This window comes from Capronia coronata, assembly GCF_000585585.1.
Source record: "Capronia coronata CBS 617.96 chromosome Unknown acBCG-supercont1.3, whole genome shotgun sequence".
Taxonomy (NCBI): domain Eukaryota; kingdom Fungi; phylum Ascomycota; class Eurotiomycetes; order Chaetothyriales; family Herpotrichiellaceae; genus Capronia; species Capronia coronata.
The window spans coordinates 3,427,869-3,454,429 of record NW_006912895.1 but is presented as its reverse complement, the minus strand read 5'-3'; the positions used below and the strand labels follow the sequence as shown (position 1 = coordinate 3,454,429).

General features: G+C 49.4%; 12 protein-coding genes across 12 annotated transcripts; 5 read left to right on the top strand and 7 right to left on the bottom strand.

The window, feature by feature from the left end:
• Positions 1–949: 949 nt before the first annotated feature.
• Positions 950–2,754, bottom strand: A1O1_04556 (uncharacterized protein; the record flags this gene model as incomplete). Its single annotated transcript, XM_007725448.1, has 4 exons — positions 950–1,668; positions 1,720–1,940; positions 1,993–2,314; positions 2,364–2,754. The coding sequence occupies 4 exons, from the start codon at positions 2,752–2,754 to the stop codon at positions 950–952; spliced, it is 1,653 nt and encodes a 550-aa protein (XP_007723638.1).
• A 496-nt stretch (positions 2,755–3,250) lies between these two features.
• Positions 3,251–4,343, top strand: A1O1_04555 (uncharacterized protein; the record flags this gene model as incomplete). The annotated part of the gene is made up of 4 exons (XM_007725447.1): positions 3,251–3,317; positions 3,376–3,529; positions 3,602–4,017; positions 4,090–4,343. 4 exons carry the CDS (start codon positions 3,251–3,253, stop codon positions 4,341–4,343), a joined length of 891 nt encoding a protein of 296 aa, XP_007723637.1.
• A 247-nt stretch (positions 4,344–4,590) lies between these two features.
• Positions 4,591–5,998, bottom strand: A1O1_04554 (uncharacterized protein; the record flags this gene model as incomplete). The annotated part of the gene is made up of 3 exons (XM_007725446.1): positions 4,591–5,542; positions 5,608–5,715; positions 5,772–5,998. 3 exons carry the CDS (start codon positions 5,996–5,998, stop codon positions 4,591–4,593), a joined length of 1,287 nt encoding a protein of 428 aa, XP_007723636.1.
• A 640-nt stretch (positions 5,999–6,638) lies between these two features.
• Positions 6,639–8,359, top strand: A1O1_04553 (uncharacterized protein; the record flags this gene model as incomplete). The annotated part of the gene is made up of 3 exons (XM_007725445.1): positions 6,639–6,973; positions 7,054–7,630; positions 7,703–8,359. 3 exons carry the CDS (start codon positions 6,639–6,641, stop codon positions 8,357–8,359), a joined length of 1,569 nt encoding a protein of 522 aa, XP_007723635.1.
• Positions 8,360–9,630: 1,271 nt separating this feature from the next.
• On the top strand, positions 9,631–10,875 carry A1O1_04552 (uncharacterized protein; the record flags this gene model as incomplete). The annotated part of the gene is made up of 1 exon (XM_007725444.1): positions 9,631–10,875. The coding sequence occupies one exon, from the start codon at positions 9,631–9,633 to the stop codon at positions 10,873–10,875; it is 1,245 nt and encodes a 414-aa protein (XP_007723634.1).
• Positions 10,876–11,070: 195 nt separating this feature from the next.
• A1O1_04551 (uncharacterized protein) lies at positions 11,071–12,078 on the bottom strand (the record flags this gene model as incomplete). The annotated part of the gene is made up of 1 exon (XM_007725443.1): positions 11,071–12,078. One exon carries the CDS (start codon positions 12,076–12,078, stop codon positions 11,071–11,073), a length of 1,008 nt encoding a protein of 335 aa, XP_007723633.1.
• A 239-nt stretch (positions 12,079–12,317) lies between these two features.
• Positions 12,318–13,410, bottom strand: A1O1_04550 (uncharacterized protein; the record flags this gene model as incomplete). The annotated part of the gene is made up of 3 exons (XM_007725442.1): positions 12,318–12,638; positions 12,705–13,289; positions 13,351–13,410. The coding sequence occupies 3 exons, from the start codon at positions 13,408–13,410 to the stop codon at positions 12,318–12,320; spliced, it is 966 nt and encodes a 321-aa protein (XP_007723632.1).
• Positions 13,411–14,816: 1,406 nt separating this feature from the next.
• On the top strand, positions 14,817–15,796 carry A1O1_04549 (uncharacterized protein; the record flags this gene model as incomplete). Its single annotated transcript, XM_007725441.1, has 2 exons — positions 14,817–15,124; positions 15,175–15,796. 2 exons carry the CDS (start codon positions 14,817–14,819, stop codon positions 15,794–15,796), a joined length of 930 nt encoding a protein of 309 aa, XP_007723631.1.
• Positions 15,797–17,019: 1,223 nt separating this feature from the next.
• On the bottom strand, positions 17,020–18,739 carry A1O1_04548 (uncharacterized protein; the record flags this gene model as incomplete). The annotated part of the gene is made up of 3 exons (XM_007725440.1): positions 17,020–17,181; positions 17,240–18,553; positions 18,614–18,739. The coding sequence occupies 3 exons, from the start codon at positions 18,737–18,739 to the stop codon at positions 17,020–17,022; spliced, it is 1,602 nt and encodes a 533-aa protein (XP_007723630.1).
• Positions 18,740–19,461: 722 nt separating this feature from the next.
• Positions 19,462–20,499, top strand: A1O1_04547 (uncharacterized protein; the record flags this gene model as incomplete). Its single annotated transcript, XM_007725439.1, has 1 exon — positions 19,462–20,499. The coding sequence occupies one exon, from the start codon at positions 19,462–19,464 to the stop codon at positions 20,497–20,499; it is 1,038 nt and encodes a 345-aa protein (XP_007723629.1).
• Positions 20,500–21,521: 1,022 nt separating this feature from the next.
• A1O1_04546 (MFS transporter, SP family, general alpha glucoside:H+ symporter) lies at positions 21,522–23,207 on the bottom strand (the record flags this gene model as incomplete). Its single annotated transcript, XM_007725438.1, has 1 exon — positions 21,522–23,207. One exon carries the CDS (start codon positions 23,205–23,207, stop codon positions 21,522–21,524), a length of 1,686 nt encoding a protein of 561 aa, XP_007723628.1.
• Positions 23,208–24,482: 1,275 nt separating this feature from the next.
• A1O1_04545 (ATP-dependent RNA helicase dbp9) lies at positions 24,483–26,312 on the bottom strand (the record flags this gene model as incomplete). Its single annotated transcript, XM_007725437.1, has 1 exon — positions 24,483–26,312. The coding sequence occupies one exon, from the start codon at positions 26,310–26,312 to the stop codon at positions 24,483–24,485; it is 1,830 nt and encodes a 609-aa protein (XP_007723627.1).
• Positions 26,313–26,561: the final 249 nt, after the last annotated feature.

Here is a 26,561-nt window from a genome sequence, read left to right as displayed (position 1 = left end):
TCGACCCAGTTTCATTAGCCATAATCCAACAGGTGTATGGTCAATGCAGCTTGCTTTATGGATCTCCAGGATTGAACGGGATAGCTCCGCACGACCTTCCCCTCGGCACCATACATTTCCGTCGGTGTCCTCGCCGATCGACCCTGTCATCTACCACATTATTTGCTTGCTTATCTCCAGCTCTGTCGGAATATAGTCTTAATTCTTCGACCCTGCATGAACATGACTAATGTCCTCCATTACTGGTGTACATGAAGGGGCGAGTCTTCACTCCAATAGACACACGCCTCCTCCATCCTAGATTGCTAGCAGGAAGTCAGGAAGCGCCCATATCAACAGGACTTTCTTCCAGTACTGGCACTTCAGTAGCCATCTCACCGTATACCACCCATCAGTCTACGGGTCAAACGAGAACAAGTCTTCGAGCTGTGGAAAATCCTCGAAATCGCTCTTCTCTCTATGGTTCTCTATGCTGGTCCGCATACTCAGCAAAATCAACTTACGCTAATCCATGACTTCGATGTTAATTACCATACTAAATCCAATCCCTACCTATAAAAACCCCCATGAGGTCTTCGCCGTTTCCACCAATGACACAAGCTAGTAGACGAACGCAATAGCATTCATCATTCGTTTTGTTAGCACAAACCTTTCTATCATATCCTGAACTCCACCTACAGAACAATCCATCAGTCAGGCGAGAGATCTCTCTTATCTGGACAAAGTTTGGCTGGAAAGTATGCTGAACATATGCATATAATCAATTCAATCGACAAAGGTTGTTTGTTGTCCAACCTTTAGAGCCAGGCGAGTCAAATCTCGCAGAGGATCAACCATTTTAGACTGTCCGTATGAAAGATGAGACTAAGTGGATGCCCTGATAATTCATTCCACATGCCATGACATATGCTCTGCAGACCTGAACTTTTGAGCTGGACCAAATTCTGTATCATACAATTTGCAACTCTTGCGAAGCCCGTTCAGAAGTCTCGAGGTTTTGGAGAAGTGTAGCCCGAGGGAGGCGTTCCTTCAAGGTAACCCGGTACGGTTTCACGATAACCGTTTGGCCAGTGTGATCCTCATTGTATTCGACAAAGTCCGTGACAGGGGGCATGGTTGAAGATCCCACAGACTTGAAGTGTAAGATCAACCGGACAAAAACAGCATACAAGATCCGATTGGACAGGGCCACTGCTGTGCACATCCTGGAACCAGCTCCAAAACTGTAATGGAACGGTGGGCCAACTTTGATTTTTGAATCCTCATCAAGCCAGCGCTCCGGGCGAAATTCGTTGGCGTCAGGTCCATATGCGGTGTGGTCGTGGTTGATGGCTTGTGCATTTTGGTAAAGGGCAACATTGGAAGGAATCTTGACCCCTTGCCATTCAAATTCCTTGCAAGTTTGACGAGGGGGAAGCAATGGGATAGCTGGATAATACCTGAGCATTTCACGAACCAAAGCCACCACATATTGCACTTGCTCTTCTTTCAAGCACGCTTCCCAAGCCTGCTCTGGATCTGGATATACTTCCATAATCGCTTTGAAAGCCTTTTCCTGGGTTTCTTGACCTTCAGGCGAGGAGAGATACCCGAATCCCGCAAGCCCTGTTGCTGCTACGGTCTCAAATCCTCCCGACACAAGAGATACGTTGACCGATCGAATTTCGGCTATGCGTTGGTCAGTCAATGCCCTAAGGAATTGTGGAGGACCAAACGTACCATCTGTCAGTCTCGATGCACCTTCTTCGCTGAGCAGACCTTGTGATAAGCACTGCACTGGCTTTCCTTCCTTCATTGCCTTGTCTACTTTATCGAGCAAACTTCCCAGAATCTCGTCTCTTCTGACACGGTTTGTGATGGCAAGTTGTGTCCTGTCGTTGGTTGGAAGATATCGATAAAATGGTACGTAATCTTGCACGTTGTTGTTGGTGGAGCGGAATCTATAACAGTCAGATGACCCCATAGGTACTTGTATGAAATAGATTCACTTACGTCGAGACAGAGGTTGCTATTTCAAGAAGTTCGTGCAACATGGGATCTTGGAGACTTTCGAATCGTGTTGAGTAACACATCATCAAGGTGAGGTTCAATGCCATGCGTTCGAAGTGAAGGCGAGGGTTAACTTCCAAGCCAAAGCCATCTTTCTGTTGGCGCAGTCCTAGGCCGTCGGCTGCCAGGTCTTTGATCAAAGCACTGATTTCCAGATCCAGCATTGGTGTGCTCTTGAGGATTGCAGGTCGTGTCATAATGGCCCCCACAGCCGTTCGGCGTCGTTTGCATGACTCATCCCACGGTGCTGTGCCTATGGTACCACCTAAGACGAAACATTAGCAGACTTAATGGCAAAGTCTGGTCAAGCATACCTTGAGTGGTACTCAGAACTGAATGAAAGGTGTGAAAAAGTGGCCGATCAATGGTAGCGCTTGCATGTTTGACCATGAAGTCCTGTGCCGCCGAAAATGTATTGAGGACTAGAATCCGTCGGTTGCCCAATCTTGCCTGGAAAACAGGCCATTCATTCTTGACGGCCCATTCTTGGAGTTTTGAGGCATGGTCTTGACCAAGTACTTTCAGATGCCCGAAGAAGGGCACAGCGCCGGGGGCTTCTGGAATGCCGGGGATTCGTGGAACATCGGTACAAAAGGCCTGGCGATAAATCCACCAACCCAAGCAGAGCACAAGGCCGAGGATACCGACACCGCTCACAGCTTCCAAGTCAAGGCTGGCAAGTGCCTGAGCAGATACAGGCGTCATCGTGGTCAAGATAGTCCAGTATTGGCGAAAAGACGTCCTTCCCGGTGATAGAGTTACTGGAAATTTACGCTGGCACCTTCAGCCTTTATGTGAGAGTGGCTACCATATTAACACTTTGCACACAACAATACGGGGCAGTATAATAGTGGCGCCCACCGACGGCAGGTGGCTTCACTGATGATTTTGGAAAACGTTGACACTAACAACAGTATGTTTCGCGTAACACCGAGAACAGTATTGACAGAAGACAGGAAGCCAGTTGGGAAGAGTTCCGATGCCTCCGAAATTTCACCATGTAATCACGGGCTTTTGCGATGATAGTCACTGTTCCACCTTCTGCCATGTGGGTCCATCATGCATGACTCTGGCCATTTGTCGGAGATATAGATTATCAAGATAGTCTTCGCACGCCGTTCATCTGTTGATCAAGGCAAAGCTGAAATCGGAAGCTCGTTGTGGAATTTCGGTTTTCCATCATCTCCAGCATTGAATCATCATGGCGGAATTTCGAAGCAGTGCTATGTTTGATGTTACAGGATGGCGTGTTGTTGTCACTGGAGGAGGTTCGTCGACCCCACAGAATAATGGTCCAGGGGATTTGGAAGCTGACGAGATGATCAGGTAGTGGTTTGGGAAGGATCATTGCAAAAACATTCCTTGTCAACGGAGCGTCGTCTGTGACGCTCATCGATATCCTGCAGGAACGCTTAGAAGATGCCGTGAAGGAGTTCTCCTCTATCAAGAAAGACCTGGGCCTCAAAGGAGATGTACATGTGTAAGTTTACCGTACGCTAATATAGCTTTTGCCGTGGGGAAAATACTATGCTGACACTTTTCGTTGTGGCAGAGTTCAGGGAGACGTTGCCTCCCGCGATGGAATTGCCAGCGTGGTCTCGAAAGTTCGAAACCTCGGCATGGGCATTGACACGCTGGTCCTAGCAGCTGGGATCAGGAGAGTTAACAAGAAAACATTCTCCCCTGGACTTGGACTGTCAAAGTTGGTGGAAGCGGTGCAATCATTGGACTGGGATGACATGGAAGCGTCTTTCCGCATCAACGTCTTTTCCCAGTACTATCTAACCGCTGGTCTACTCGACCTGATCGGTGAAAGTGCCGCGAAACAGTCTGGCAAGGGCTCTGTCATATGCTTTTCCAGTGTTGCCAGCAAGCACACCGGTCAGTTTGTGCCTGCATATCAGACGTCCAAGGCCGCCGTGGATCAGCTGGTCAAAATCATGGCAGCTGAATGTGCAGACCTCTACAGTAAGTTTCAGTCACGTCTTCAACTGTGAGGTAGTCAAAGTTACAGTACTGACATCGATCTTCCCCATCTAGTTCGCGTCAATGCGATCTCGCCCGGTCTCTTCCCAAGCAACATGAACCCAATGGATCCAAAACATCCTGATTCTAACATGAGGTACGCAAAGGAGATGCCTGCTAGACGGCCGGGAACGGAGCAGGAGATTGCTTCAACGGCTTTGTACTTGGCAAGTCCTGCAGGCTTTTACGTTACTGGACAGAATATCCGAGTCGATGGAGGAAGATTACTTGTAGCAGCCGGCAAAATACTAGTCCGGGAGGATGAATGATTGATTCACTTTTATCAGCGACAAAATTTCGCCCACTTTAAGATGAATGTCCTTAGGAAGTGTAACAGTCTGCAGTCCAGTCCCAAACCTGATCATGGTCAGGCTATGACCCGTTTGCTTGGGGCAAAAGTCCTCTTCCTATTTGGGCCACACGTTGCTACTTTACTACATCCTCTTCCTTGACAAGTACGGCGATACAGCGAACTTTAGAAAATCATCGTTGTGTAGATATTCTTCTAAAGTAAACCTAAGTCGAGATATCCATTGGCAGGTCGTGCCCATTCCTTTTCCACACAGTGGCATCCTTCATGACAAAGTTGACTTTTCGAAAGGCCTTTACATCCTCCCGGGGATCACTCTCAAGTGCGATGATGTCGGCCCGATTTCCTGCCTCAAACAAACCGAACTTCAACCCACAACGATCACCTCCACATGCTTCCCACCCCCCATAAGTACAAGCTGCGATAACGTCCTCCACAGGGACGCCTGCCTCAATCATAAGTTCCAGCTCTCTTGCGTTCTCACCATGGGGTACGGGGCCCGTGTCCCCTCCACAAGCCATTTTGACCCCCATCCGGTGAGCAAGAGCGACCTGAGCCTTAATCTCCTCCATTCGTTTAGGGTGAAGAGCCTCGCACACAGACAACGTAGGGACGAAGACAACGTCACGCTTGACCATTTCAGCAAAGAGGGCTTCATTTGCATAGTAGGCGTGCTCTATAGTCTTTGCACCCGCTCGAACGGCGCAAAGAGCTCCAGTGATGGTACCACAATGGGCCGCCACCGGGCATTCAGCAAGTTCTGCTTCTTGCACAATCATGTCCATCTCCTCTTGGCTGAAAAGGAGGACATCGGGGTTCGGTTGCTCTGGAGGATGTAGAACACTGGAAATATAGGGATGCTGCTGTGCTGGAGGGTACCGCATGATGCGACGGCGATAGTCGGCAAAGAATTTGATCACGTCTGCTCCTGCAGCTATACGGCGACGAACTGCACGTCGAATCTCATCAACTCCATCCACAGCTTCCGCACCAGATGGGAGACAGACGTGCTCGGCATTTTCCGTGCGGGGCTCGTATGAACCGGTACTCGCCAGGACTTTGGTTGCCACGAACAGTCTTGGTCCAGGCATCAACCCACGTGCAATGGCATCTCTCACGTGCGCATCTGCATCACCCATGGACTCCGACCCAAGATCACTGTACGAAAATGTCAGATTGACCTTCCTCTCACACTTGGTAGAGTCGTAGTAGTGTTCACTTACCGATAAGTTGTGAATCCCGCTGAGAGGGCGAGTCGGCAGTGATTAACGGCACGAATGGTTCGCTCGGTGCGGCTCTCATCACGCTTTTGGTTCAGAGATGGTCTCTCACTGTGATAAACGTTAGAAGGAAGCACGGCCTCGGTTCGAATCGTGGAATTACGTACGCGTAGGCATGGAGGAAGATATGTGTGTGAGCATCGACCAGGCCGGGTAAGACTGTCTTTCCCCTCAAGTCGATATCATTGTCTCCGATTTCCGTGGCTTCATCGTCTCGGTTCCATACTTTGACGATATTGCCACTCTTTTGGTCGACAGATATTGAGACATTGGGAAGGAACTGCTTCTGTTTGGGATCAAACAGACTTGAGGAGTGGATGGTGATCTCAGACATGTTTCCGAAGGCCTGTGACCAGCTATCCGCCAATCGAAAGGGGGTGTGGAATTATCTTGTGAGTTGTCAAGATTGTTAAGGAGCGGTTGGAAGACAACACGTCAACTAACCCTTTTATCCGTCCCGCTTGGATCTTTCTTCGAGAACTTCAATTAACATGCTTCAAGATCTGGTCGAGCTTTCGCTTGTTATCAGCGCAGTCGCGTTAGACTCGGACGATGCGACTGGGCCCAATGATGCCATTGGTGGGAATAGAACCTATACTTGCCTCGTCCGTGCCGGTGTGTCATTACAAAAATGACTGATAAGATCAGACCTGTCAATGGTCCATTGTCGATAGGTGGTAAGGCTATGGTGGAGCCTTGCTCATTGTAATGGGAGAACACCGAATCGAGCCTCAGTCGTTGCGGTGTTATCCCGAAGGTGGATTCAACCCGCAAAGCTTGAATTATCTCATCCTACACCCTCGGCGGCATAAATGGCTGATAGACTACACCTCCAATACCTGGAGCGAAGCGAGGTACAGGTCGGCTCTCAAGTATATAACCATTGGGTCTTCTCCCGGACACTACACCAGCCAACGCGCTCTGACCCCAATATATGTTCTTCCGAACAACCATTTACTCACATCTGCTTCGCAATGACCGAGAAGACGGGCGCCAAGGTAGATATGGCACCAGGGCAAGGAGAAGATGTCCAGCGTGTGGAACCGCTGTGTTATGAGCCCAGTATGGAGGAAGGCAAACTGAAGAACCTGAAAGATGCAGACGTAGCTCTGCAGTATGTGTACAACGTCAACGCCACACCGATCGATGCGGAGACCGACAAGCGCATCAGGCGTACCATCGACTGGCACATCCTTCCTTGGATGTTTGGTATTTACCTTCTTCAATACCTGGACAAGACAACCCTGAGTTACGCGGCAATCATGGGAATTCGGTCCGACTTGAACATTGCGAGCGGCCAGTATGCTTGGTAAGTTCCCTATTCGTCACGCAAGGAAGTCCATGTTACGAACATCGTCATTGTCAAGCGACTGACTTCTTGATGCTCAGGGCCGGCTCAGTCTTCTATTTCGGTTATCTCGCCTTCGAATATCCGCATAACCGTCTTATGCAAAGGCTTCCACTCATGAAATATGTGTCAGTCACAGTGTTCTTCTGGGGCCTTACACTTTGCCTTCATGCTGCAACCACCAGCTTTGCAACCCTCATGGTCGCCCGTTTCTTTCTTGGAGCCTTTGAGGGGTCCGTCACGGCCGGCTTCATTCTCATGACAGCAAGGTGGTACCGTGCCGAGGAACAAGTAACCAGGACCTCCTACTGGTTTTGTGCAAACGGATTTGCTCAGATCGTTGGTGGTGCCGTGGCTTATGGAGTTGCTCGTGGGTTCGCAGACAACCCGAGCATCACTTTCCCCAGCTGGAAAGTGATCTTCATCATTACAGGGATCATCACCGCCCTCTATAGCGTTGGGATGTATTTCTTCCTTCCAGACTCACCTATCAACGCCAAATGGTTGAGCGAAACCGATCGCGCTATCGCAGTCGAGAGACTTCGAGGCAACCAGCAGGGTTTGGGAAGCAAGACTTTCAAATGGTATCAGTTCCGTGAAGCACTCACTGACCCCAAGGTAAGTTCCGCCATCTCAGGCAGCCTCTCCTCATGTCGATGCCCGGCTTACTGACTGCCCGTTTACTTCTAGTCCTGGCTTTACTGCCTTTTTGCTTGCACTTCCATGATCCCACCGGGTGGTCTGACTGTGTTCTTCACTTTGCTCATCCAAGGATACGGATTCGACTCCACTACCACCCTACTTGTGTCGATGCCCAGTGGGGCTGTTGAAGTCTGGTCGACCCTGTTTTTCCCTTGGCTAGCCTACAAGATGAGAAACGGCATGCTCTCAGCGTGTCTGTCTATGCTCCTCGGATTATTCGCCATCGCCTTGATGACCGGGCTTGCCAGAGACGGGCCAACCGCACATCGGATAGGCCAACTGGTTGGCTACTACATCCTGCTGGGCAACTCAGCCACATCTCTACTTATCATCTTCAGCAGTATCTCTTCCAACGTTGCGGGCTACACCAAGAAAACCACTGTCAACGCGATGATGTTGATTGCCTATTGTGTCGGTTTCATCATCGGTCCACAGACCTTCCGGGATGGGCCCTACTACACCAACGCCAAGTACGACACTATTGCTCAGTTGTTTGTCGCACTAGCATGCTGTGTCGCTCTGCTCTACCTTTACAAGCGTGACAACGCCAGGCGCGACGCTCTCAACCTTCCACCGCAGCCCGCAGGTCAAGAATTCCTTGATCTCACCGACAACGAGAACAAATACTTCCGGTACACCGTTTGAGATATTTTGAGCGTTTATGGAGAGAAACCCAGCAACTACGAGAAGCTACGTGGTCAAGGGTGTGCACGGGATTTGAGAAATGATGACACCTGGTCGTGAAGTGTCGTGACAGGGTACCATAGATCATAAATTCGATATATAACCTTCAAATAGAACATGGGTGTTCAGACCGTATCATTGTTCACTTTCCTTTGCAGAAACTCTAAGAAAACCCAGCCTCTTCTGCAGTGCCCACAGTCTGCTCAATCAAGGTGATCTGGAGCTCCTCTACCGCCAGGTGAATTTTTCTCAAGGTCATGAGTGCAATCTGTTCTGGATCTCGTGATTTAGAGACAAGAATCCGACCATTCACAATATGTCTGCCCCGCGAGCACAAGATGGCAGAATGTCTCTCGTATGAGACAAGTGCGACATCTGCTGACTATACCTCCTGCCAGAACCTCATCTCTACCACACCCAAACCTTCTCGGCTGAAACGTGGCCGTGCCGCGGCAGTCAGAAATCTTCAATATGATAACGTTTATCCGCCAGAAGGATCATCACTTAGCATCATCACCTGGGACCAAGAGTTCAACCAAATTGGAGGGGCAAGTTACAAATCATGGTAAATACCAGCACGGTAGGTGATACGACTTCAAGGCCTTGTGATATCCAGGGCCGTGTCCTCCGGCGAAACTATGCAGTGGATTCAATCAACATAGATAGCCTGCCGCAGTTCAGGATAGGATGATCAGGATCATGGTGAGGAATCAGGATCGAGACCCCGGTCTCTGCATTGTGAGATATCTATGGTACCGTAAGATGTCCGGGCTGATACCGCTTGATATCGCAGAACGCCGATGCAGGCGATTCTACAAGACCCGGCAGGTTTATCGCACAACGCCGAAACATCTTGGGAAAGTTCGGTAAATCTTGTAACCAGTTATGCTTGAGGTAGTATTGCATCGTGCTCGAGATCATCACCGGCATACATTCGGCCATAACCGCGATTTGGTCTCGCAAGTACTACCGAAACACTATCAGTCGTATCGTCCTACTGACTATCTCGGCCCTACCACCCAATGGCCTGGCAACTGCCTCCTGCAGTCGCACCACAGGAAGACGAGCATTACGATTTCGAAACTTGATCATGTTACTGCTATCTTCACCAGACCGTTTGTGTTCCTGGTCCATCGTGCTCTCCCCTCACCTTTCAAAAGACTACCTGTCTCCATCAAGCTGCTGTGGCGTGTACCAATCCCCAAGCCCTTTCTATACCTAGTTGCTCAAGAATGGGTTCTAGCTGCGAGCAAGGGAGGGGAGACAGTGAAGACAACGACATCATATGGGAACACCCATCCGTCAAAACAATCCGATGTCGTGGCTCACCCTATGAGATCGGTCGCACTCATGGACGATGCGCCAGGCAGGAGATTCTCAAAAATATCGCAACCTATACATCCTTCTTCCAGGAGACCGCCGGCCTCACCTGGGAGCAAGCTCGTCAAAAAGCCAGTGAGACCTTTATCCCGGTGTTGGGTCGTGAATATGAAGAGATTTTGGATGAGATGAAAGGGATTGCTGATGGGTGTGGAAATGGATTGTCGATGGAGGACATATTGACACTGAACACGAGGAGCGAGATAGCTTTGACGTGCTATACCGACGGCTGTACCTCTCTTACACAATCCGCACTATTCACCAGTGCCACACCGTCAGATGGTGACGGTATTCGACACCACGCAATGTATTTGTGTCAAAACTGGGACTGGCTAGCAGAATTGGGGCAAGGAATCGTCCTTCTCGACATTGAACCACAACCTAGTCACCGTTTCGACGAAAGCAAGAACTTTCACATGAAACTTTTGTCGGAGGCTGGTATCGTAGGGAAAATTGGTGCCAACAGCGCCGGGTTCGGTCTCTGCCTCAACGCGATTCGATCAGGGGCTTTCAATCGTGAGGGATTCCCTGTGCATATTCTTATACGATGGATGCTGCAGCACTGCTCCACAGTGAAGGAAGCAAAGGATACGATGGATCGATTTGGTACTGCGAGTACGGCAAATTATCTGTTGGCAGACAGATCGGGCGACTTTATGGACGTCGAGGCTTCGCCGCGTGGCAATACCACCATACTACCAAAACTTCCTGCTGAAGACGAAGGACGACAGATGGCATACGTGGTCCATACCAACCATCTCTACGGGAGCAATCGACCGCCGAAATTGGTGGACCACCCGGCCCAAAACTCATTCCATCGATTAGCACGGATCCAGACCCTGACCGAAAAGGACTGCAAAGAAGGGATTCTACCTTCTTTCGAATCAATTCGCAACAGACTGTCGGATCAGGAGGGTTACCCGTATTCCATCTGTCGTGACAGACCGGCTGGGGCCGTGGGAATGGAGAGAATGACAACCTTGGCCACGATCATGATGGAAATGGTCAGCGGGACAATACAAGTCATCATTGGACGGCCATGCTTGGATAACTTGCCTGTGGTGAAGTGGACTTTCAGCGACAGTAAAGACAATTAGTTTTTACCATAATTTCTGTCGTTTTGCTGGTCCAAGACTCCCTCCTGGACAAAATCTATAACCATCAAGAAGCGGCGGTGCATTTTGCCTCCTTGTAGTGCTCCTTTCCCTGGTGGCGTGAAATTACTGGGAATTGTGGAAGCTCAAGAATTTATCTGCGATGCTCATACTTTCCTGCCATGCTATCATTTTTCGCTATGCCGCCAATAAAAAGTCCTCTGAGAATTGATCTAAGGAGGCAAACAACTCCTCTAATTGCTCAGACGACAGATCCCAAATGTCATTGCTAGCATCATGACTCGACGATGCACCCATGAGCGGACCAGTATTGCCGTTATTGGGAATACCCTCCGTTGTTGCATACATGAATCCGGGTTGCGTTTCTCCAATGAGAGCCGGTCGCTCAGGCGAGTAGACATTCTGTATCGCGTACTTACTCCATCGATACGTTTCGACGCCTATATTCGGTGATGGATAAAGAGACTCCTGGGATGTAGTGTTTTGTGGGCCGGGCTGCTCAGAAACATCATGAAAGGGCTGTTCATTTGGTAGGTTCACCATCTTGGCCAAGTGTGTCAAGGAGTCTCTGACCTTGGAGTCAAGGGAATCCCCGGCCGGACGCGATCCACGCTGCCAGTGCCCAAACACGACAAGTACTGGCCGTGTGACGCTTTCGAGGGATCTGACACTTGCTTCAGTCTCCGGCCATCGACTGGCTACCCTCGCAAACAGTGAAATATTGGTCTCCATGGCATCGATTAGTGTCTTGGGGTCAAATTTCTCGGCACTGAAGATGGTAGCAGGTGTGTATTTTCTTGTCGCACCAAGAATAAATTGCAGGAAAAACACCCCCAATTCCAGCATATGATGTGCTGCATGCCAGAGGTAGAAAAGCAGGCCTTGTTTTGCAACGTGGGCATAAACGTCGACGAGTTTGAGCGCCGCCTTGATGCTTTGTTGCCGCATTTGATGGTCTGGAAACGGAATACCCGGAGACGGTCTGTTTAGACGAAAGAGTAGGAAGTAGTAGATGATGTCGTGGAACTGGATGGTCCTGGCTAGCGCCCTGTTTGGGCTATGTTGAGTTACACTATACCACTCTTCGAGACGTTTGGAAGCTTGTATGCGCCATTCTTTCACGTTCTGTATCGGTAGATTGTCGGATGGGCTGTACATGGCATTAATCGATTCAAGTTCGAGCATCCTCACGGACCATAGGTGCGGTGCTATGTATGATGAGTTATCGAGAAACGAATGTAACAACCCATCAGCTGAAGGTGAAGGCAGCTTAATCTGTTAGGTGAGCTCGAGCAGAAGTGGGGTTTGACAGTACCTGTCTAGACATTCCGGTCATTGGAAGGTGCAACTGAGTGCCAACTATGTAGTGGATCGTCCTTGTCGCATGAATTAGGGAAATGAAAGGACAGCTAGCATGGATCGACTTACCCATTCATCATATATGTTGCCCAGAAAAGCACCCGCCGCTGGTTCCGCTCTTTCTCGTTGAGCATTTTACCTTCGAAGGTGGTCGTTTCATGTTGCAAACCCATCTCCAAGGCAAGGCCGAGGGCTGCGCCGGAGCATGTCCAAGCGTCACCAGCTTGTGGATTCAAGAAGAAATAGTGGGCAAGCAAGGAGAGTGAGCGCAGTAGCTCAAGCCGTGGTCCATCAAAGACAAACGGCAAATGCAGTTTGGCCGCATTCCAGAATTCGAAGGCCTTGGTCGTCGCTCTCATTTCGTCATACCGGATAAGGGTCATAGCCTAGCATCAACGATTAGACAGATCTGTATTTTGAGACATTCGAAAAAGCCCAAATTAGAGACTCACACTGATAGCCAGAGCCATACCGACACTGAACTGGTCAAAATGAGAGGCTTCGGTGGCGGAGCCTGCGGAAGAGTTTATAATTCTTGAGAACGATGCATCCAGTTCGTTCTCATCAATGAATGGATATTGTACCAGGTAGGTTTCTTTGTAGTTTTTCAGTAAGATGGCCATGACCTCATGAGGAACGAGTCTCAGCGGGATCCCTCGTTTGTGCCCGATACCAGATAGGGGCGCAGAAGCCGTCACATATACATCATCCAAGGCCCGCGTGAACGGCGCTGGCGACAGCAAGAGCTTCTCACACAATTTGTAATCGTTGCTAGCACCTCCTACCCGAGGACGAGATTCGCCTTGTGTGCCCAGCTGTGCATTAACAAGGCACGACTGAAGAGCATCCAGAGCGCTCTCAAAGTTCAAAGATCCCGTGGATGTTTGAGAAGCATCAAGTGCATCCAATTCCGATTCAAGCTGTTGGATTTGATGTTCCAGATGTTCGACTTCGCTCCGAGGCAATTCGGTCCCGGTGACAACGTCTAAGCCAGTACACTCGGTATTCGCTCGAGCACATGAACTGCATTGTGGAAACTGTAAATCGCACTACCTTTTCATTACTACCTGCTCTCCACGTAGGGCAATTCTTACCAACCTTTGTCTTGCGCCTACGGCATCTCGCACAGGCTTTTGTTGCGCGTCGGTTCGGCGGCATGGTTAATTGTGTCCTCTTTACTCCTGATAATGATCATGTCGCAACATGCTTTTGTGTAGAGGTGGGTAAGAAAACCTCATGGAAGGCCGCCGTAGGAAGAAAGTGATAAAGAAGCAAGGTCCAGATCGAAGCAATTTCATTTTGTCGCTCCACAGCCAATGATATAGGACAAGGCTACGAGTCGGAGTGTTTGAGTGTTTTGCCGTTGTAAGGTGGCCTCTAACTTAAGGTAACTGAGGTAGTAAGCTCGGGTGACCTTATCAATGCTGCTGGGGTATATCATTGGTCCTTGGGAGATAACGGCGAAAGAAACAAACCACTGATAAGTACCTGCCTAACGTAAAGCTGGTATTACAATGTATTGAAACACTTATCAGAACCTTATCGACCTACCTACGATCTACCTACCTAGATACTTATGATCTTGGCACGCTACAAAGATCAGCCTCATGGGAACCCTATCAAACCTGTCGCTGGTGTGACCACCGCCGCAATCATCTCAATTCCCCGTGACAGAGAAATGAAAGTCTGAGGAAACGCTCTAAGACGGCAAAGCCCATTCTTCAGCTTATCAATCTGTGGACAGATTTGCTGGGACATGGAATTTCTGTCCGTTGTTTGACGTTGCCAGGAGGCCGTCATAGATGATGGCTACGAAAACATGCACACAATGCAGGAGGCGAAAAGTTCGAGTAAGAGATCTACTCCATTGATGAGCTTGTCACTAACGAGATAATAGTGCGATACCAGGCTGCCCGAATGCCTGCCTTGCAAGTCTAGAGGTCTTGAATGCACCTTCTACGATGTCTCGGCCGGCGTCGAAGTTGCAAGAGGGTAAGTTGACTTAATTGTCCTTCTCGTTCAAGACTAACACGGAGAGGCATGTCCATAATCTGATGCAAAGAGCGTCTGATCTGGAGAAGCAACTGACCGAACGATTGGCTCGTGCGACCACCAACATTAGCCAGCCAAATCCAGCCGCACTCGGGACAACGACAATTTCTGGTTCTGCCGCAGCGACTTATCGTGAAATCGGCGCGCGACCCGCCTCAGCGGAATTAATGGCGTTCATGAGAAAGCATGCAGTGCAGTGGACCACTATTTCTCCAAGGCTTCCAGGAACTTTGGCAAGGATTCAGCGGAATCAACGAAAAGGTCAAGATTGGATTTCTGATTCGTTGAAGAGCCGAGCATCCGACAGAAGGCCGAGCGTGAATGAACAAAAGCCAGCCATTCACCGAGCTCTCATGAAGCATTGGGTGGAAGCTGTACAACCCGACTTGCCGCTTCTGACGACTGAACAGTTAGAACGGCTTGAACTATCTTGTGATCCTAGTACCGCGATACCGGCTTCTAACAACTTTCAGTCATTGATAACGGCTGGTGTCTGCGCGGTATCAGCAGCAATGGTGGCTCGAGACTTCAATGCCGACTTTGGCGGTGTTGCCAAATCATATTTGCAACGTCTGGACTCTCTTTCTACAGCAGAGATTGGCGCCCATGATAAATCTGGGCTACAGCTCCGAGAAATCACAGTGCTGCTTCTGAAAGCAATTTATCAGCTGGTGCAACCAGAAGAAGTGATGGCTAATTTGTACGTCGTCATCACACTCATCTCACGTCGCTTCATACAATATTTCGGACTGCCAGGCTCCCCCACAGGATTCAAGAAGGAGCTTGATCAAGTGGCAATCTGCTTATACATTCTTGAAAGGTGGGTCACCTGTGCTGCAGGTTTCACGCATCGCCGCTGACCCGTGACAGCACTGTCTGCCTCCAATGCGGCCTGCCTTCAATATGCATGTTCAACTTGCAGAGACCTGATGCGTTGTCAGCGCCAGAAGTGGTTTTACGAAACCAAATCCATCAAATCGCTTCTTTAACAACAACCTACTCGGGTCCTGAATGGCAGAATTTCGTGCGCAGTCTCAACCTACCCATAGCTCCGGCACCCGTCAACCGCTACGACACGCTGAAGTTAATTACCCTGTTCAGGCTGTCAATGGAAGAGGCGTCTCGGAGTTTGGCCTCTCCATCTCACCTATCACAGAATTCGGAGCTGTTGGATCTCGTTGCCTTTGCTGCCCACATGTACATCGAAAACGTTGTCGAAAGAGAAGAGCGAAATACCTTGTGCAGCATCCAATTAAGTGCCGAAGGTGTTCTACAGGCCGGCGCTATTCTAGGAGCGCATCTTGTGATCTTGGCACGCAGACCACACCTGACTGAGACTTCCTGGACGAAAATAAGTCGTGCGGACATCCTGCTTGGCTTCGTTCAAGTCTCATCGTTGCTATCGTCATTCAAGCATCGCTGGGAGCCTTGTGCTGCATATGTCAAGCTGTGGGATACTTTTGCTGAATTTGTGCTGGCAATTTCCATATGAGGCAACCGAGGCACTATATGATTTACGATTCAGGCACTGGAACAGTGATGTTATCGCCTGCAAGGATCGCCCCGCAAGATCATCTTGATAGTTCATTGGCAGTTCACGTTTGGGTTGTTGTGGGGAATTTATGGGCTGGTCGAGCCATAAGCAGCAAAATGGATAAGCTCCGGACTTCCGAAAATCAAAACTCTTCAAAGATGTGAGGGTTTTAATCCTTTTGGGCAACCGTGAATGTGGCTGATACGCTCGTTAGCCTGTTCAACTACTACTAGTGAATCTCCAATATGTCAACCACCAATGGGCATATCGTTGAGACCTGAACCCCATTGTTCTCTCCCGCAATTTCCTTGCTTCAGATATTCCCGTCAACTTTCTACGATGGCAAAAGATGCTCATATGAGGCATGCTTTCCTGCCTACCAACGTTTTTGTATGATCCAAGCCACCGGGTCTCTGTCATTTGCGGCATTATTCCGGTGGCAACTCAACATTATGAACACTATGCTTTATGGATTAGGTGGCTCTGACCAGTTCCTAACCATTATCGCACTCATGATGTCCACAGAGTCACAGACCCCTTTTCTTGCAGCAGGTATTGGCCTAGAACAACCCTTTGGATTGGGCCCATAAACGACTTGACGCAAGCAATGATAGCGGGGGTTTCTCGATCCGGTCAAGAGAGGTGGAGTAAATATGGCGGCGATGGTCAACCGCTATACAACACATGAATATCAGGAGGCTGCTGGGATGGTAGGTTGGCACGCTCTGTCCGATATCTGCTTCGACAAGAGCAATATGACTGCGTTTGAAGCCCTGTTTGCTGCTTGTTCTTAACTTCACTCCAAACTGCGGGACAGATCTATGACACCGAGCGGAGTGGTTTCGTTGGTTATAGGATAGGACGTTAGAAATGGCATTTCCAAACCTCCTGCTACGACGCCTCAGCTTACTGTAATATAAGGTGTCTTTGCGATGGGAAGCTATGCACGATCAAACGTTCAAAGAACAAGGACTGCAAGGCAGGAAGGAATTCTACCCTACTATATCAATTCGAAATAGACTATCCGATGAGACCGAACTCCATCTATAACATTCTTGCCAGTAATGTCCATATAACTCTTGCCAAAGATTACACGGCACCACCATAGAATAGCATATAGTCGTCCAATACGACCAGGCTTTCAGTCACCCCAAATTCTATTCTGCCTCTATTGGTGTCTTCTATACAGTTTTGTTTTGCCCTGCAGTGTAGGAGTGATGCTCGACAGATGGCTCAATAAAAGTTTGAGCTTTGGGCCCGTGATAGAACTTGTTGGCTCCAGAAAACCAGTAGACCGTAGCGAAAAGACCAATAGCAACCAGAATCACCGACGCATAGTTCATCTGAAAATACATTAGTCAGTACGATTTTACTGCATTTCACTCGGCGAGGGAGACTCACATTTTCTGCCGTGACAGGTCTGAAAGTTGGAAGGATGAAGATGATACTGACGAATAAAGTCCATATACAGGCGTAAATGTTGATCCAGGTGCTGGCTTTTCCAAGATGCCATGGTCCCCGCTCAAACTTGCCAAACAAAACCTTGCACAAGATAGGGATGCAGTACGACCAGTCGAGCGCAATCGCACAAACGTTGAAGACGGCCGACACGGTTGCGAAAGACCCGAGAGCGATCAAGTTGAGGCAGGTGCAAAGGAACAAGAGGATCCAGACCGCATTTAGAGGGGTCCCCGTGTACTTGTTGATCTTTAACCACACCCTCGATAGAGGTAACATCTCGTCTCTTGAAAGAGCAAAGATCGTTCTCGACGTGGCTTGAATAGCAACAATTTGACCGAAGTTGATGACAATGAATGCTGCCACTGTAAAGAACAAACCGCCACCCTTGCCGAGAACGTTATAGAAGATCTGAGCAACAGGTTGGCCAACCGGGGAGCTCAAGATAGCCGCTGGGTCACCCATGCATATGACAAGAACAATGGTGAACACCCAGCCACCAAGGTAGGTAAAGAGTAGAGCGGTCGAGATGGCCCACGGGCATTTCCTCTCCGGGTCTTTGATTTCTTCGGCAATATGTGCGGTCGCATCATAATCAGTCATTGTCCAAGAGACTGAGAGGAAGCCGAACAGGAAGGAGAACCCGGCCGGTGTCCACCCAGACTCGACATCCACGTTCGTGAATACGTAAGAGGCGGAGTGCTTGTGATCCTGCTTTACAAGCAGGGCAATGATGGCAGCGACCAGGACACCGATGTGGAAAACGACATAGCCTCGGGTTAATCTCTCCATAAGCCTGGTGGGTAAGCTGTTGATCAACCCATCCACAACGAAGAGGGCAGCCATAACGCCGACGATGTGGCCTTGGGTGGGTGTATAGGTAAAGTCACTACCCATAGAGACGGCGGCCAGCATGAGCTGAGCAGCACCATAGCCGCCGGAAGCAACTCCTGTGGCTTGACCGAGGATATTCAGCCAACCGCAGAGCCATCCAATCTCTGCAACCCATCTTTTGGGTGCCAAATACTTGCACGTGAAGTACATGCCCCCTGAAGTTGGATATGCCGAGACCATTTCTGACACGGACAAAGCAATACACATGCAGCCGAACCCCGAGATCAGCCAACACCAGACGGCCGAAGCAGCACCTCCTGCATATAGAGGGTAGGAGAATGTGGTCGAAACAGTTGCAAAGACACCGGATGCAGAAACCGCAAATGAGAAGCAAGACCACATAGAGAATTCTCGTCTGAAGACCTGCATGATGTTCAATAAAAAGCACCATAACGAGATTTTTCCTCTCTCTGGACTGCTTACCTGCACGTAACCGAGTTCCGCCAGCTTACGGTCTTCCGGACTGAGTTCCTTCAAGTCAAGCATATCGGCTGACATGCTCGACTCCTTACTATGGCGATTCGCCATTTGTATATCGTCTTGAGACATGGTGCTGATGTCTTCTTTGTCGTACTAATTCCTGGTTCGTGAAGATGAAATACAAAAATTGGAAGACCGAAGAGAACGACCTGAACCCTTCTTTATTATCCCTCCACGATTGGGATTATCAGAACTCGGATACTAGTATTAAAGTTTCGATGGCACATCTCGATTCTCTCCGTCGATACCCGATACAGATAAGATTTGCGGAAAAAAGCAGGGTGAGGCTCTAGTGCCTGACGATAACCCACTCTGTCGGAAGGGATCCGTCTTATCTATGCATCGAGTCCAGACGCCCTCGCCAGAGCTCGTCGTGGACTTCACTTTATCTTGACCGAGTCTCCTGCAGTATGGCATAGCCCCAACGGCGTTCAGATAAGCCCCACTTTCTGGACGAATCTCTCTCCCAACTCTCTCTCAACCTTAGACCCCGATAGCTTTGAACATGACCCGATCTACCGGGTCTATAGATGCCTGGAAATTATTTCCCTCTACGTCCAAGTCATTGTATCCGCCTACTCTAGTCGCAGGGTCTGTGTATTGACTTGTGATTGGAAGGACGGCGGGACGATACCAACAAGATACCAAGCCGACAACGGTGCGTACATAGGTATAAGAAATCCATCGTCGCCGACACATACGTCAAAGGAATTGCTTGAACTTGGCTGCAAAACGGTTGTTACTTCATACTCTATAATCAATACGATATCATATTCATCTCTTGTCTCATCATGGCAGCTGCGACAGCTGCTCAAACCTCATCCTTCGGTTCCAAGGCGTTTGACAAGGTGGAGCAAAACCTGTCGGAGCCGGTCTCATTGTTTGATCCCAGCAAGCATCTTTGTTTTGAGCAGCCCAAAGACAATGTCATGCTCAAAGATCTCGGATTGTCGGAAGAGAATGCTATATCTCCTCTAGCTATTACTGCGCCATTTCCACTTTTCACACTTGAATGTGTGCGACGGATGCGAGAAGAAATGTTCCAAAAGAAAATCATCGAGGGCTACTCGCAGAGGATGGAACCTGGATGCTACACATTGCGCGGGTTCACCGAGCATGCTCCTTTCCTCGAATCAGTATGGCGCAGCCCGGAAGTGATGGACGCAATCTCTGCTGCCGCCGGAGTCGACTTGGACGTTATCTTTGAGTACGAAATGGGACACATCAACGTTCAAGTGGAAGGATTGACGGACGAAACTCCATTGACGTCCATGATCCCTCCAGCTATGCCTCAACCTCACCCTGCTTTGACAACTCTCGAAGAAGCTGAAAAAGCGCACGCAGCACAACTGTCCGCAGCAGGACCCTGGCATAAGGATTGTTACCCCTGGGTGATCATCATCATGCTTTCAGACACAACCAATATGATTGGTGGGGAGACCGGTCTTCGCAAGGGTGATGGGACCGTGGTAAAACAGCGCGGTCCAGGCGTCGGCTGGGCCTATGTCTTGCAGGGTGGATGTGTTGAACATATCGCTCTCAAGTCCTTTGGCGGTGAACGTATCGCCATGGTTACATCTTTCCGTCCGAGAGATCCAATGCAACTGGATCTCAGCCACTTGGGAGGTGTGAAAGGCAACAGCAACTGGGACCCGCTCTTCAAACAATGGAGTTTGTACCGTTTGGGTGTCATGGAGCAAAGGATCAACATCTTGCGAGAAAAGCTCCGTAAGGAGAACTTGACTTACACCGAGATATCCAAGGCGATGCTTGAGTGGAATGAGGGCATGTACAAATACATGGAACATACAGCTGCACAGATGAAGTAGGGCTGTAACTAGGACAGATGACCCACATTTGATGTTCTATACTCTGTAGAATTAAGCGATTTATAGGCTACTTTGAGGCTGCAAGGCTCTGATGAACAAGTGGTAGCAGATCAAACACGTCGAGAACAACTTTTGCTACTATGGCTTATGTTGTACAGCCATGCCTTCTTGCACCTGATGCATGACGCTGCAAGACAAGATATGGTGCCAGGCAATCATCGTTTGACTTCATCCTGTGCCCAGCGTAAAGGCGCTGTCGAGTGGGTCTCCTCCTGCTGCAGCGAAGAGCCTTATTATGGACATGTTGTTCACCAGTGGTGCAAGAGTGCCATAGGATGGCTTTCAATCGGCAATCCGTTATAGACAAGCCTGGACTCTCACTTATGCTGAAACCAGAATAGATCCACTGATATCCAACTCATAAAATCCGACTCCCGACTCCGACCCCTTTTAGTCGGGACCCGATACTACTACTCCCGACTACCCATCAAGTCTAGACCCACTTATGGAATCAATTACCACGGGATAATGGAAGAGCTCTTGTCCTTGCCTTTGGCTAGTTTAGAGCTATGTATAAGCTAAGAAAAAGTCAAGCCGGGGTCGTCTCCTTAATATTGACCGGAGTCGGGAACGAAAATCACTAAGGAAATTCCTCTCCGGTTCCAGCCTAAGCCCGATCGTGACAACACTAGTGTTGATGGATGCTGACCCTAACTTAGCTTGTCCGTATATTTGTATTCGGGCTTCAACAAAGCTCAACGTGCGCGATCGATGGCATATCATGCGCAGTAATAAAAGGAGGAAGAGGTAGCCAATGCCCTGCTCTACTTGAAAGGGGCTGCCACGTCGTCTCCAATCTACATCGGCGGCAGTGTATTGGACAAGATAAGTCCAGTAGGAAGTCTTGAGTTGATGGATTCAAGATAATCCTCCGTCACTAAAGGTCAAACAGGGAAGCACATGGTGACAGCTAAACTCATGATGAACATGATTTCAATAATTGTAAGCATCTCAAGGCGTCTTCATGACGAAACCTTTGTGCTGACTTCAAGGCCCTGCTCGGGATCTTCATCATGCGAGGCTCGAATGCTGAGTTTCCGTTCAGCTTGGTCTAGAACGTCCCCATGGACGTCAACATCAAAGACATCAACGTTTGTAGATGCAAATTTCCTCGCAGGTACTTTTCGTTGGAAAAGCAAGTCCAGCTCCGCAAAGGAGCGACCGGCTGGCTCAGGCACCCGGAAGTACGTGTAAATGATACAAAGAAAGCACGCACCGGCCCAAAAGAACCCAGCGTAGTTTCCCCAATTCCACTGCCCAGGATTCAGCATATATGGTGTGATAACCGAGCAAACGATGCCGACAATATTGTAGAGGTTGCGTCCAAGTACCACGGTTTTAATCTGTAAACGTCGCGTAGACATCTCCGCCACAAGAGAATAGCACACTGTGCCGACCGAAAGTTGATAGCATGCAGCCCAGATGATCATAATGCTTCCAGTGGCCATGGCAGCTGCTTCTCTGTCCGATGGGAGTCCGAGGAATCCCATGATGAGCAAGAGCGAGAACAAGCCACAAAGGCCATAGAGGAACAGTGATCTTCGTCCAATGCCCCAGCTCATCAATAACCAAACGCCGAAAACGCCGACCATGTTAATACTGTATTGGCCTAAGGCGAAGCTGTAAGATGTTGATGAATCCAAACCAGCCTGGGTTAGAAAATATGACGAGTAGCCGCTGAAGGAGTTCCCGGATAGATTCTGAATTGCCCAGCACATACAAACGATTTCTGTACGGCGGAGGTCGGAACCCTTGAAGCAATCAAGATAACTACTACCACCTGTGATATCGGCTTCGAGGGCCGTAGTATGAGCAATCATTGCAACGGTTTCGTCCGGGTCGAATTCCGTTTCCTTGTTTAGGCTGGTGAGACGAAGAAGAGCCTTCTTCGCGTCGGCAATCCTTTCCTTTCTGACCAGCCACCAAGGAGACTCGGGGGCCATGAAGATCCCAATGGCCAAAGGAAGGGGCCAAATCCATTGTAGAGCGTATGGGATTCGATAGGACCATTCATCCTGGCGATGGAGACAGCCTTTGATTGCTCCGATACCAATAACTTGTCCCAGACCCCAGCAGAAATTGACATATGTTGTCAGGTAGCCCCGTAGCGCAACTGGACACACTTCGGAAGCATACGTAATTGTGAGAGTTTGAAAGACGCCCCATGGTATGCCCGAAAGGATGTAGCCAACAAGGAGGACCTTGATGCTTTGAGCCGTGAAAAAGATGGCTGTAAACGCTGCAACGAGAGCCAAGCAAGACAAAGTCGTGTATCGATACCCGAGCCACTCAGAGACATACCCGTTGATGAGTAGACCAATTATCTGGCCTACTTGGGCACCATTCTGCAGTCCAGCCTGCCAGGAAGCCGGAATCTCCCAATCGCCACTCGGCAACTGCTCGCCAAATCTCTCCTTGAAACGTGGGAAGTTGTAAAAGTTGGGCAAGAGACATACATCAAAGCCTTCCATGACAATGCAAGTGCTGATCAGAATGCTCCAACCAATCGCCTTTGGGTAGAGCCTTACACCTTGCATCAAGGTCATTCCACGCTCTTTTTCGGCGGCTGCTTTTGCGCTCTTTGCAACAGCGCCCTTTGAGTGAGATGCTGCATATTCTGTCGTTTCGGCTTTGACGGGCAGCGCCATGGTTGGTCGAGGCTTCACAGTGTTGAGCAGAGTGAGGACCGGAGCGAGGTTGTCGATTGTCTTGTAGAGAAAAGCCGGGGTGAGGGGGGTTTAAATGGATCCTAAGCAGTGATCATCGCCGATCCATTGGCCAGACTAGTCCTTCAGATCTCGATCAGGGCGAATAGGCATGAGCCGGAGCGTTCAAGATGTCCAAGATCTGGTACCTCTCTCTTGTGAGTGGTCAGGAGCAATGGAGACAAAGTGCCAGCTTGCAAAGTCACTTCGTGACCAGCCTTAGTGGCATGGCTATCCATCAACACAGGATGGCACTCCGATTCTATGCCGAAATTGTCTAGGAACTTTCTCGAATACCTTTCCATACTGGGTATGTCCCAGCCATATAACCAATGAAATCATTGAAACCAATGCGATTAATGCGAAAAGCTGCAGGCTGGCGGCGGATTACTTCTTATTTCTGCTGTGACAAGACGATGCCGAGGAAGCGGAGATCTTGGCAGCACAAACATTGAACCGACTTTGATTTGATAGCCGCGTGTACCTGAGGCCAATATGGAGCCTGTTGGTCAGTTATATCCATGATTCTGCGGGTTTCTACTACGGTACTCCGCGCCTATCATGCTTATCATACGGCCGCAGCAAGTGTCCCTTTGAGATGTGCTAAAGAAGTGGCGGTAATTCGCGCGGGGAACCAAAGGTAACATGTTTTCTGGCCCGATGACATTCATCGTTAGAGTCCTCAGTGGGAAGGGGCCTCGACAGGTTGCGGAGTGGGAGCCATGTGACCTCTTCCAAAAATGATCCTGGTATGGCCGGAGCAGGGGAGACATCTGAGCTGCCTGTTGACAGGAGGTGAGGAGACTGTAGGACTGTTCACTCCGTGTCGCCCATTCTCTGCCACAATCAGTTGATACTGGGGCAGCGGACATAGTCAATCTTGCCTTCGGACGTATTGGCACGCACTGATGGTGAGCCAAAGGCTCTATAGCCAGCGCAGTGCGGGGAGAAGCACATCCTGAATCACAGCCACAGTTGTTGCCAACGAAGTGAGAATGTTGAGGTTCAAGAAGAATTAACGGACCCAGATACCAGTATGGAGATTGTAAAACGGGATGATTTGGAAAATGTTTGAGTCTGACTGTCTCGCCCTCATAATCCTCAGATGATGGCAGCATCCGCAACGATATGGTGGTATTAATAGCAGGAGCCTGTTCCTAAACCGGTGGAGTTCAAAATGGAACTCTCATCACCTCATCCTTTCAGTCCGGTCAATAATCATCGTCGTTTCCTGGCACTGAACGACTTCAGAGGATCTACCTTTCCTCTCGTTTTTCCGCTTGCACGAGTTTTCCGAGCTCCACCTCGTTTTTTATTGTCTTTCCGCTTGCTATCAGAGCCCAATTTCCTCAACCCCACGAATCCAATGTCTTCGGTACTGACCCCTTTTTTCCCTTGAGGCGGCATGAGATAATCGGGGACGTGTTTCAGATGAGATTGATGTCGGACGATAGCACCATGTTCGCCGTCGTGCCTGAGATGACGGAGGTCATCTGGATTCTCTTCAAAATGTTTCCGTAACTTTTCGCTCTTGATCAATTCTTGCTTGATCTCTCTGGCACGGGCTTCATGGACTGCGGCGCGAGTGACCGCTCGCAAAGCATCATTCATCCGATAGCGAAAAGCATCCACTTGGCCCATATCGAAGTGATAAGGCTTCACCTCGTTGCCCTTCTTCTCCTGGCGAGCAATGATCTTCTCGAGGACACGCTCGTCGTTCTTTGATGCCGGAATGCTTGTGGCCTTGTGTTTGCCAAATCGATCTTTGGGCACCACAAATGACAGTGCCATGCCTGCTTTTCCAGCCCTTGCCGTTCTGCCGATGCGGTGTGTGTATGACTTCGAATTCTGCGGGAGATCAAAGTTGATGACGCATGAGACATTCTGGAAGTCGATGCCTCTCGAAACACCGTAGTCCTTTTCATTGTTTGAGAGCTTCGACTTCTTGGAAGCGTGCTGATCGTCCTCGTCGTCCTCGTCACTCATCTCGTGGTCTGGGGCATTGCCATCCTGTGTTTGCACCTTTGACCTTCTGACAATGCCACCCAGGACCTCTTGATCATCTGCGGCAATAAGAATATCGTAAAGGCCTTTGTTGAATTCTTGGACGACGTGGAGTCTGGAATTTACCGGTAACTCGGCGTTCAACACGCAGGACTTGATTCCAAATTGCTCCAAAAACAACTTCAGGCGATAGCTCCTGTCGACATCGTGCACAAAAATGATCGACTTGCCCTTGACCAAGCGTAATTTGAACAGAACGAATATGAGCAAGAATTTCTCGTCTTCTCCACAACGGACAACATATTGCGTCACCCCTTCACCTTTCTCCTCCTTTTCATCGATCTTGATTACTGCCGCATCGCGGCAGAATATGATCTTCAACTCCTCCACCTCAGGTGTCAACGTTGCACTGATCAGGAAGGTCTGAACGCCGCGGGGAAGGATGGAGGCGATAGTATTGATATCATCCTCGTAACCATATGAAAGGACAATGTCGGCTTCGTCGATGACCAGATGACTGACTTTGTCCAGAGAGACTCGGCCGGAATTCAAATACTGCGTCACTCTTCCCGGCGTTGAGACAATGATATCTGGGGACTCTTGCAACACCGCCTGTAACACGGCATCCGAAAGTCGTTGTGTCAAGTTTAGTGATCGTAGATCTTTGGTGCAGAATGACGAAAGGGAAGCGAAAGCCTTCTGAACTTGATCTGCCAGCTCGCGCGTTGGCACAAGAACGAGAGTCGAGGTAACCTTGTCCTTCGGCGAGCTTTTCTTTCGGCGGAGGATCGATTGGAGGATGGGCAGTACGTAGGCGGCGGTCTTGCCACTGCCTGTCTTTGACTTTGCCAAAACGTCTTTCCCTTCGAGTGCCAGAGGTATCACTCGCGCCTGGACCGGAGTAGGCGTAGAGAACTTTGCTTTCGCAACGGCTTGGATCAAGCGAGGATCGAGGCCGAAACTGTCAAACGAAACATCATCAGCCTTGGCCTCGTCCAGGACTTCCACCGTAGGCGCGTCATTGGCGTCCAATTTGCGCTTCATTTCGAACACCAGTGAGCACGACAATGATGGTAGAGAGACGGTTCCTGGATCACGAAATGTTGCAAGTCACAGGCAGTCTCTGATCCCTCGAAGGGAAGATTTTCCTTGGCGGAGATTATTTGGAGAAAAAAGTTGACGCAGGCGCAGTTGATCTCCGCAGTTTGCAAGTGCGGGAGAAAAAGTGTTCGGCGGGCAAAACAACCTCGCAACATTCCAATTCTTCCATGATTCCCCAGACCAGGTCGGCAA